Consider the following 12,117-nt stretch of genomic DNA (forward strand, 5'->3'; position numbering starts at 1 on the left):
GGGGGGGGGGGGCAATTTTCCAATTAGTTCTTTTCTAAAGAAATATCTGTATATTTTCATACTGCTGATATTTTCCGTAATATGTTCAAACAATTTCCAAATGTTTTTTCTTCGTATTTTATCTTGCATCATTCCATTCTACATTTTGCTTGGGATTCATGAGCACATTTCTCTAGCTTTCTAAAAATTACAGCGTGTACATTTTACATTGTACATTGTAAATACACTGTAAAAATATAAATTAAAAGGGGCCCACTTGTTTCAAATGTGTTTTTTATCTGAATATACTTTTAAAAAAGTATTTAAAAAAAGTTGTTAAAATCTTCACATGGATTCATGATGAATGTTCTTTGCATATTAAAAATATGGAAATATAAAGTCAAGTTTTTATATTCTTTTTTTTGCCCGAATTTCCTGAAAAATCATATATTTTTCCTATAAATATCTTATTTTTCCTATAGCTAACTTATTTTTCCCAATCCAGCAAATCAAACCCTAACCATTTTATGGCGCAAATGTACCTTTCTTCTAAGGAAAAATAAAATTTTTGCAAGATTTATTTAAGATAAATTTCTATTCCTAGTTGACTGTATGCATGTATGATATATGACACTAGTATGCTATATTAACGGTATTTCAGAATAATATGTTTTCCCAGTATATTTGGATACTTTTTTATCATTATTTTAAAATGGTTGATATTGATTTATTTTGAGCAATAATCATAATTTGTTTCAAAGAATTCAAAGACGAGAAATTAGGTTCAAACGTTTCTGAGTTAATAATCGCAAGCAGCTGTTGTGATTAACATGAAAGGGGGGGGGGGGGGATGTACCACGCCTTCTTTTTCTTCAATCCCACCCTTTCTTGAATTCTCATAATAACTGATTTGCTCAACAGTTTGTTTTGAATTTGTTCTACTGCAGAAACTAAAGTACACTTTTTTTCTTGAATATAACGCACTGCAGTGATAACGTACTGCAGTAATAGCGTACTGCAGTAATAGTCTACTGCAGTACGAAATGTAGTTGCAGTTCAAAATATCAAGGTGTTTCAGTACAGTCAGCTGTTGCAGTACAAATGCTAATTGTAAACAAACTTCAGTTTAATTGAAAGCCTAGAGTGATTCACACAATTATGGACAACGAGGTTAAAAATAAACAATTATAAATCATAACTATACATCTCAAATTTCTCGAGTTTTATCTCTAAAATTAAGTTTTTTTTTGAAAATTGACGATTTATGTTGGGTCAAGTATTTATTTCAATTGTTTTGATTTTTAATGCAAAAACATTTTTCTATTTAAAACTAGTAATTGGGCCTATATATGCAGAGCATATGTATTTAATATTGGATACATAACTAACCATTCACAATGTCTTAAAATAATTCTACCTTTTATAATTTTCTGGTATGTGCAAAAAAAAATCCCCATTTAGAGATATGCTGAATTCAACATTATAAATTGGCTTTAAAATCAATGCGGCTTTATTTTTTCCATTGTGTTTAGAGTCGAAAAAAAGTCGTGATTTTTTAAAGATATAAATAGATCTCAGTTACTTTATTTCTATAAATTCACCCCTTGTAGCTTATATCTATCTATTCTATTCACTCAGCTCAGTTAGAGACTAGAGTTAATCTTTAGACAGTGAAACACACACACACACAAACAAAAAACGGTGAATTTATCAAATAAGAATAACATTTTAATTGTGATTTGATATCCAACGTCTTGACGTAAAAAATAAAATGGTAAGAATCATACTTTTTAGGCGGTGACGTAAAATTTATTTTGAAAAATAGAAAAAGAAGTTTTCATGATAATATGAAAACTCAGCATTTAATTATTTTTAATGGTTTGATATTTTTCAATATATATATATATTTGAGAATAGACATATATATAGGTCATATAATAAAGATTAGTTTGCAGTTATTATGCATATATATTTGCACCGAACACACGCTGCACTGCACGTGTTTTTTATTTCATAAGAAGACGTTTAAAGTATAAAAGAATATATTTTAATGTAAACTCCATCTCTGTTTCATCTTCACCTAACCTAAAAATGCATATCTTAAAACTTCTGAAAATTTGGTTGATCTACGCTAAAATTCCAATTGAGATTGGTGAGTAGAGAATAGGATTTAGTAAAACGAGAAAATAGATTTTTGTGGAATATTTAGAAGAAAAAAAATTTTAATTTCGTATAATTCCCCCCCTNTTTAGCTTTTTATTTTGGTTAAAGTTCATAGTTCAAACTATAAATATATATCTTTGTTTATTGTTCATCATCGATATTACAAAGTATCATTTTTGGAAATTAAAAATAAATACGCAAAGTACAAGATTTAAACATGAAATTGCACACTTTTTCTGTGAATTTAAGTTTTAAAGGAAGAGAAATTATAGAGAACACTTGTAGCACTTTTTGACGCAGTTGTGACGCTTTTCCACTTTATCAACAAACTTTATTTCTCTGTCGGACAAATGGATAGATAGATAAATATTTTAGAATAGATAACTATATGAGAATATATATAGTATAGAGTCTCCTTTCTTCCTGGAAAGGGGTGTAAAACAATCTGTAGATACACAATTTAAATATTATCACAAAACAATTTCTTAACATTTTGCGGAACGAGCGCCGCGCTGCGGCCATAGGTCTGTTTCAATTATAAAATAGTTCTAACTTTTTATAACTTATTTTTTTGTTTAATATATTTTTATCGGACAGGAGCGCCGGTCCCAACTTCACTGAACGAAGGGTTGTCTTTAAATAAAAATAATAATAATAGTAATAAGAATAATAATAATACTGACGTTCTTTTACTAATTAAGAGATTTCCTAATTTTTTCATAAATTCAGCTTTATGATTTTATCCGTCTGAGTATTCATATTTCTAAGGTCAAAAAATACAAAATAAATAATTTTAGCGGAAAACGTTAAACTGGAATATTCCGGATAATAGCTCAATTTTTGCCTGGGTGGGGGGAGAGGCTATATCTGTCGCAGAGAAGGGGGGGGAGAGGGACGTAAAAGAATGCACTTTGTGTACCCATGCTGTGCTTAACTGCATTGGTATTATACTGCTGGATTCTCCCGCCCGCAACCTGTCTAAATCAAGTTATTTATCTAGCTTTAATCGTCAAAAATTTGCTTCCTCAGTTTAGAAATACAAGACATAGTTTTAATTATTGTTTTAAATGATATATTTTATACACAGAAATAAAACTCCCGTATAATATTTATATTAGTACATCCGCTATTTTTATCAGAATAGTCGAATTAAAGGTTATACCGTAAATATTTCAATGTCTACCCATTTTAAGTCAGAATGTCTGATTCACAAGGGTACCCAAAAGCTTTGTCTTTAAAGAATGATATTTTTTAATTTTAATTTTTAAATTATATGATAAGCGTCGATATCTTCACATTTGTATCAGAAAAATGGAGGAACGCCTAAAGTTACGACAGTTTCTTAAAAATTGATTTTTTAATGTTTTTTTAAAAATAATTTTTTATTGTTAAGGTTTGGTTTGGCGGTTGTGTAACAGAGATACCGAATCACAAAACAATGGTGAGATTATATCCGATCTATTCTGGGCTTTGAATCAGGGGCGTATTCAGGGGGGCCTTGGGGTTTAGCCCCCCCTTGTCTAGTGAAATCTATTGATTTTATGGGGTTTTCAGGCCCAAACTGGTGCTGAGCCCCCNCCTGGAAAGATAAAAAATTTAAGCCCCCTCCTGGAATTCTAAAGAAAATGAATATGAATGGAGATTAAAAGAAGATTTCTAAGCAAACATATTTACGCTGGGAAAATAAATGAAACTGTTAAAAACTGGTTTTATAAGATACTTTAGATTGACTTTTGGACTAAGGGGCCAAGTTAAAGTTGACTCGGTTTTTAAATATTTAATATCTCGAAAACTTATAATTTTTCGTGCAAAATTTTGTTCTTGTTTTAACCAGACGTATAGCAATTAAAACCCTACACCTAGTGTTTATTTCATATGTATCAAACATAATTTTTTACACAAATAGATTATCAAGTACAATAGTTGGGAAAAGAGATACGAACCAACAGCCGCGTAATGGAGGTTTAGCGTAGGAGGGGGCCGAAATTTTTTTTTGTGCACCCCCCTAAAAAACCGGTATTAAGAAAATAAAGTTTAAAATCTTTAATAATCTACCTAAAGGCTGACTATTAGTCATCTGACCATAATTACCAATCATTTTAAATGAAACCCCGCGAAATAAATATTGTAAATAAGGTACAAGAAAGAATTTGAGAAATAATCATAAAATGGAAAAATTGTGACATTGTCGATTGATAAGAAAAGTAAAAAATGTTAATATATATTTAAGTGTACTGTTTAATAAATTAGAGCCTGCCTCTGGCTCTAGGGGGGTGCATGTCTATGGGGGGGCACAGGGGTACCGGCACCCTCTCTACAAATGTAACAAGGAAGACGACAGTTTAACTACATTTATATATGCCAAATATCTTTATTATAAAAAAACAAGACATTCGTATATATACATGTTGCCTATAGCCGGCCAAACAGCTGGACCAAATGGCTGAGGGGGGGGGGGGGTATAAATCTATACTCAAATCTCTTAATGTTTTCATTTTATATTTTCTCTATCAAAATCTCTCCAACATTATACCTTGTGTTTATCTATCTATCTATCTTTGTATTTTTCTATCTATCTATTTTTGAATTTTTCTATCTATCTATCTTTGTATTTTTCTATCTATCTATTTTTGATATCCTCTAAATCTTCTCTTGATGCCCTTGGGATGTGCATACAGTGTTTATTCATAGTTGGTACAGACCACACTTATTCTGGGGCAAAGAGCTTTGTAATATTAAGAGCAGGCATTGGAATTTATTTATACGCAAAACCAGACGCCTCAATAGGGTTGAATAAGAAGCCATAGAATGTCGTCCTTTCTAAAATTCAAAAAGAATTTAGGACTTTTTATGCATTTCTACCAACAAAAACTTGCGTTTTTTACGTAATTTGCCGTTAGAAATGCATAACTTTATTATCCTTTTAGATAAACTTTATATTAAAACAGATTGCAATGTAATTGATTAAAAAAAGTTGGCTACTTAAAACCAATGCCCTATCTACTACTATTCTACCGTCTTTGATTCAGGGGTATATATTATCGTTAAAATGTATAAGGAATATTAGCAGGAAGCAACAAAAACTTGAAGAATATTATTAGACTTTTCTTCTGATTATATGGTCTATTCCAAGGACTGTCGAAAACAAAAAAGAAATAAAGCTGTGGTTTTTTTTTTACAAAAACTGGATTGATAAAGTTTTAACTGTAACCGCAAATCTAACCAAAATATCCTCAAAGTATTCAACGCTATATCTTTGTAACATTATGGGTAAACCATTTATAAAGATAAAAAGGATCCCATGAAATTTAAAAACCTAACCTACTAATTAACCTTTTCTTTTTGTTTAGAAGCCCAATGAGAGCATTAGTGAAGATCAGTTTATAATATCTAGTGGTCAAATAAAGTCCCAGGTAGAAATACAGCATAATCTTTAAACCTTTTTTTGTAGGCTTGTAGATGTAGTTTTAGGTAACCCTTTCTTATTAGACTGTACCCTCTAATGATGAAGATGCCCATAGTTTTTTTTAATTATAAAATTTTGTAAGATATGTAAAATCATCTTGAAAAGTGAATCTAAGATTTAAGCAATAGAAACAAAAAAAATTATTGGTCAAATAACGATGTAGAGGGTACCGTTGTAAATCGTGCATTTAACTCTTTTTTTGAGGGGTCACTTGAAATAACTTCGACAGCCCGAAGGCCAAATTTAAAGAGCCACGATTTAAATTTGAGACGCGGTCAAATATGGTTTGCTCCACTTGGAATTGTATTCAATGTTTTAAGATTAAGCCGGCGCTCAATTGAAACCGGTTTTTTTTGGGAATTTAAGACGCTGTTCAAATTCATTGAATCGGACTCGAGTCCCATTAAATTATTTCCATGGCCACCGTAAGTGATTTTCATAGAAAAACATTACATATTGAATGGGTTTCGGGTGTTATATTGACTGGTTTTCTGTTTGTTTACAGCAATAATGGCTTATTATTTTACATATTTTTATACAATACAATAATAACTTTTTTAAAACTAAATATTTTTATTTTCCGTTCAGATATTTGGTTTAACAATATGTTACAGATTATCCATTATAAATCACAATTATTGATATACGGAAATTATGCTTTTATTTATAATTAATTAGCATATGAAATCTAAACATAGTTGAAATTAGGACGGTAAAACCAAGAATTTCAGCGTTTCGAATATAACTGCTCGAAAACAGCGTCGACATTCAGGCTCAATTACTTTAAAACGTATAAATTATCCCACAAAGTTAGTCAATTTGCTGACGGAAAGATTTTTTTTTTAATACAATAATAACGTTATCCTCAAATTTTAAAACAAAACATCATTCAATAAATTATTTTAATTACATATAATCCACCTGTGTACACTTACCTGTAGGAACGACAGATATTAATAAACCCTCTTAAGCGTCACATTTAACTTTTGTTCGTATATTTTTAACTTTTAAATCTGCTGATTTTATAATTTTAATCTCTATTATTAATATTATTGCAAACTATACTAGAATAGCAATTTTTTTTCAAATAATATATTTTTAATACTTATTTTTTATTTAGTTTTACGGAGACATTTTACAATGTTTTCTTTATATATAATATAAATTGTCTAGTTTCTGAAATCAATAATCTGTATACAATCAATCTGCATATTCAATCTTCTCTCAAAAAATGAACTGAACACTTCATCTTTGCAACCTGATGATGTACATCTTTGATATTTAAAACTTTCACCTCCAGATTATGTTGAAAGGTCAAAGGTTTACGACATCTGGTTGCAAAGATATATTGAAAATAAAATGATATTTATGTTAATGCTCAGGTTGATACAAGTTCTGGCAGTGACACTCTTCAGCTTATTCTACAGTCAGACCATAATTTAGATTCGAAGGAACCATTTTTAACAGAAATATTTATCTTTTATTTTTAAAATAGAACCGAGGATGATATTGATTATATAGAAATATATATTTTCTGAAATTTTAAAACCTAGTGTCAAATTCGGAACGAAAAATCGGCTTTTTCTCCGGCCACAGTTGTCTTTGAAAAGTAAGACTATTACCAATCATCAGCAATTAGGCTGTTTAGTTTACCCTGAAAATACCCAAAAAAGTGAACGGTCCCTTTAAACAGTAAAAACAAAGAAAAAATTGGAACATTTTACTCTCTGCTTTTTTTTGATTTGCCATTTGATTGAGAAAGTTTATCATAAAATTATTTATAAAAATTACATAATTCAACCGAATACTGGACACGAAAATCATGTTAAAATGTTAAATCATTTAGTCGATTATGTTCGATTTATCGAAACTACTTCAGGACAACCCTAATCTAGGACTCAGCAACGGACAACAAAGGTAACAGGTTGTTTTGGGTCAAGGGAATTTTTTTAACATTTATTTTTTCCTCAAATCTTTTTTTCTTAATATTTATGCATTGGGGATAAGACCCAAGGACAAAAAGTTTTTTTTTAATTAAATGAATTCAAAGGTTTACCTGGGGAAGTTTTAATAAAAGGGGAGACTTGTGTACAATATTCATATTTTAAGCATTCATAAATGTATCTGTTTTTAAACCGTCACGTGCTTTTTTCCAGTTTTCCAAGTTTAGTAAATATTTGATAAATGTGAAAACATATTTGTCGTATTATCAGTGTTTGGTTCCGAGAAAACACCTTAAAATACACTTTTTTCCCTTTTCTACGCCTAAAGTAATTAAATTTACAAGAAATGGATTTTTATCCTGTTTTTTCATTTTCTCGAAATTTAGGTGTCACTCATTTATTTGTGATTCATTTGAGGAAAAGATGATTTTATTTATATTATAATCAAATTATAAATATATTTTTGTTTCAGAGTGTTAGCTAACTCCCCACCAAGTTATTCTCAGCATCAAGGGAGCTTGGCGCCACATCAGGTTGGAGGCATGGCGCCTCAAACTTCGATCGCGCCTCGTGGTGGAGTAGGACCACAGGGAATGCACAATTCTGGCATGCAGGGCATTCCACAGGGGATTAATATTCCTAAACGTACAATGTTTAACATCGGGCAGTCTGACTTAGGTGAGATTTAAATCATGTTTTTAAAGTTCTTAAAGGGACTGTACGCGCAATTTCATGGAACCGTTCTTGATATCAGTCAAAGGTTTAAAGGGTATGCAGACTTTGTTACTCTTGGATGTTCCGCTTTTAAGGAAAGGTCACTTAAAATTACATGTACAGTCCCTTTTAACTGTTTTTATTCTTATAGTTGGTTTGCACTTCTCGGACGGGTTCTAAACCTGCTTGGAGGAGATTGACAAGTTCTAGTAGTTTTCCGTACTACAGGGTGTCCCATATCATATTCGTCATTGGGTCTAAACCATGTTTTTCGAAATACAAATACAAATTTTAAGAAGAATAAATCATAAAAAAACTCTTAAAGAAAATGTTAGGGTTTTCGAGTATTATGTGTTTATTATGGTGTTAAAACTTGGATAATATGATATTGGGACGCGCTGTACTTTATTTTACGACTTTAAAATGCGTGCATTCTGACTCCAGACAGCAAGGTGTCTTGATAACGATGCGAATATTCAACCTTTTTTAAGAAAAGTTTTATTTTTTGACTTTTTCGTCCATTCTCCGTGTCAGACTAAAAGTTGTTTCCTCGGTTCTGTTTAGTCTAATTTGTATAGTCACAACAAAATGCGCGAACAATTCTGTAAATTGCCATTTACCCCAATACGTACTGTACCATGGGAGGGAGCTCATGCATTTTCCTAAAAAGATAATGGTTGAGTGCGATTATTATTATTATTATAATACCCTTAAATTGTAGAATGTTGAAGTTTTTCTATTATATTTCTTAATATAACTCCTATCTGGATAATCCTGACCTTTTACAGCTAATCTTTACTCTTCAGAGTAGGTTTTCAGATATCCTCATTTGTTTATCATTCAAAAATTCTTATAATACTTCATTTTTTCTACTATCTAAGTTATTTTACAGATATATCTTCATTTTTATAAAAGATTACAAATATTTTTTAGATATCTTCATTTTTATATGAGATTACAAATATTCTTTAGATTATTTTCATTTTTATAAAATTACAAATTTTCTTAAGATATCTTCATTTTATATAAGATTACAAAAAATTTTAGAGATATCTTCATTTTTATATGAGATTACAAATATTCTTTAGATTATTTTCATTTTATACAAAATTACAAATATTCCTAAGATAAATTCATTTTTATATAAGATTACAAATATTCTATAGATATCTGGCCTAGACCTCGATATCTCGATCACACCAGACTTATGTCATAATCGGATATACATTAATTTCCATCCTTTGGTGGTTATTTTTGATGGGGTCTCGGCCTTGATTTCCACGGAATGATGGTTGATCTTTTATTTATTTATTTATTTATATATAGATATCTTCATTTTTATATAAGATAACAAATATTCTTGATATATACATTTTTATATAGAATTACANATAAACTCGTTTTCACTCTTCAATCATTTCTGTATAAGATAACAAATATTCTTTAACTATATACATTTTTATATAGAATTACAAATATTCTTTAGATATCTTCATTTTTATATAAGATAACAAATATTCTTGATATATACATTTTTATATAAGATTACAAATATTCTATAGATATCTTCATTTTTATATAAGATTACAAATATTGAGAAAATTTATAAATGTCGTCTTTTAAACTTCCCTAAATTAGTGTTGCTGCATCATCTGAACTAAGACTCTGCAAACTTTTAATTCTAATATTCTTTAGATATCTTCCTTTTTATATGAGATTACAAATATTCTTAAAATTATTTTCATTTTTATATAAGATTACAAATTTTCTTAAAACTAAGACTCTGCAAACTTTTAATTCTAATATTCTTTAGATATCTTCCTTTTTATATGAGATAACAAATATTCTTAAGATTATTTTCATTTTTATATAAGATTACAAATATTCTTTAGATATCTTCATTTTTATATGAGATTATAAATATTCTTATGATAAATTCATTTTTTTATAAGATTACAAATATTCTTTCGATATCTTTATTTTATAAAATCTTCCAACTATGTATACGATATTTTCATTTAAATATAAAAGGTTTTATATATTCTTCAGATATCTTCATTTTATAAATTATATTCAAATTTTTTTAGATGAAACGTTTTCTGTAAACACCGCTTCATCATCATTTGGGGCTTTTGGACAAGGTATTTTTTATTAATAGAAAAGAAATAGTTGCGTTTGACGACTATGAAAAATGATTAAATATAATGTGCAAATTGTGCATGGAGTTTGGTTCAACATTTTATTTCTAATGACCTTCTACTGAAAATATTGCATGTCCAATTCATGGTATCATTAAAACCATTGTAGAAGCTGAATTGAGTTATCCCTGTTTTGGCTTCTCAAAATTTGGATCTTTTTCAATTCCGGTTCTATTTAATAGTGACTTGCAGATTCATGCAGACCAAAAAAATTAGAAATCGAATCTTTTTAAGACTGAAAAACGACAATATCGACAATATTTTTTATCTGAAAAAGGTTTCATGGATACTATTGTGAATCGGGCTAGGAAAGCTTTAGATTAAGTGTCACATATAACGTTGTTCACAGTCCCTTTAAACCTAGTTGGATATGGGACTTGAGGTGACCGTGCCTATAATTGACCAAAAGATGATGCTTGAGTCATGTTTGGCTTAATAAATATATTGGCCACCGATTTTGTGGTGTTGATCTGCTAAACTGGGATGGCTTGTAAACACATACCATCTATGGATTGGCCGACTAGTTGGTAGGACAAATCACTTCATCTTTTATTGTTTGATTGTTGAAGGTTCATATGAAACTAGTCCGAGGCCTGTATCCTCTCCAGTACTCTGGGATTCAGGACATATTCAGGTATTTTAAAAATTTTAGTTTAATTCTGTAAAAAAATATTCTTTCCACAACCCCCCCTCCTCTTGAAAATCATTTTTTTATTTTTTTTATTAATTTAGGCGAAGAAACATTAATTTTTGGGTCAAATTTAGTTTTAGAGGGTGGTAGTACTTAAGTCTTAGCTGTTGAAGTACTTGGGGAACATAAGTTTGCAAATATAAGCCAATTATTCTTTAACTAGCATGTTTCTCTTTTTTGCATTCTTTTTCCCCAAACATATGTTTCTTTTCCCGAAATTTACAAACAAATTATACATTAACTAGCATGTCTCCCTTTACAAACAAATGGGGAAATATTTATTAAGTTAATTTTTCAACAAAATAAATAACCCTGTTTTCAATGCAAGGTAATTTAACAATTATTCAAATTTATTGAATGAAAAAAAGAAGTTTTCCTAATTATATATTTAAATAAGGATGAGATTAAGAGGTTGCAAGATGTAAATGAATAAGATGGATTTATAAAATATTGTTCTGAAACTTAATTAAAAAAATCGTAAAAACTGAAGAAAAAATATTTTCTTTTCTCTAGATAAAAGAAGAGGATGAAGCTGGAATAATATTAGATGGACATTCAACTCATATCAGGTTATACTTGCTAAATTCTAATCTTTTACTTACTTCCAATCATCCTTGATGAATTTAATGGTCATTTAACAAGTTTGCCCCCCCCCCCATTAGATAAAATCCTGTATATGTCTAATTTTTATATGTATACGATTAAGTTATAGTTTAAACTTATTTTTGAATAAATAAATTCAGTTTCCTTGTTAAATATTTTCTTTGAAAAGTGACGGGCATTGTTCAAAAGCTTCACTTGGTTATAAAACTACAGTACAAAAGTTTTAACATTTTTAATCTATACTTTGTACACGCTTGTTTTATTTTTCCTTAGAAAAGACAATAAAGAAAAAAAACAAGCCGATTTACTCAACAATACTAGAAGATAAAATGTATTTGAAAGGAATTGAATGTGGAACTA

The 12,117-nt window shown here is 29.4% G+C and overlaps 1 protein-coding gene across 4 annotated transcripts in view; it reads left to right on the forward strand.

Moving 5' to 3' along the window:
- The first annotated feature begins 1,091 nt into the window (after positions 1-1,091).
- The window catches only part of LOC111695373 (uncharacterized), a 29,254-nt gene continuing 18,228 nt past the window's right edge, over positions 1,092-12,117 (forward strand). For 3 of the 4 annotated variants that reach the window (XM_023464688.1, XM_023464690.1, XM_023464691.1), the window contains exons 1-9: positions 1,092-1,149; positions 3,536-3,583; positions 5,493-5,555; positions 6,991-7,059; positions 7,455-7,525; positions 8,024-8,229; positions 10,353-10,406; positions 11,033-11,097; positions 11,668-11,723. In XM_023464688.1, coding sequence (XP_023320456.1) covers positions 1,138-1,149; positions 3,536-3,583; positions 5,493-5,555; positions 6,991-7,059; positions 7,455-7,525; positions 8,024-8,229; positions 10,353-10,406; positions 11,033-11,097; positions 11,668-11,723 — 644 coding nt within the window. In that variant the 5' untranslated portion in view covers positions 1,092-1,137. Of the gene's footprint in view, positions 1,150-1,635; positions 1,754-3,535; positions 3,584-5,492; positions 5,556-6,990; positions 7,060-7,454; positions 7,526-8,023; positions 8,230-10,352; positions 10,407-11,032; positions 11,098-11,667; positions 11,724-12,117 lie in introns of those variants that run through there. The other variant, XM_023464689.1, reaches the window with a different exon arrangement.

This window comes from Eurytemora carolleeae, unplaced genomic scaffold (genome assembly GCF_000591075.1).
Source record: "Eurytemora carolleeae unplaced genomic scaffold, Eaff_2.0 scaffold219, whole genome shotgun sequence".
Lineage (NCBI taxonomy): Eukaryota > Metazoa > Arthropoda > Copepoda > Calanoida > Temoridae > Eurytemora > Eurytemora carolleeae.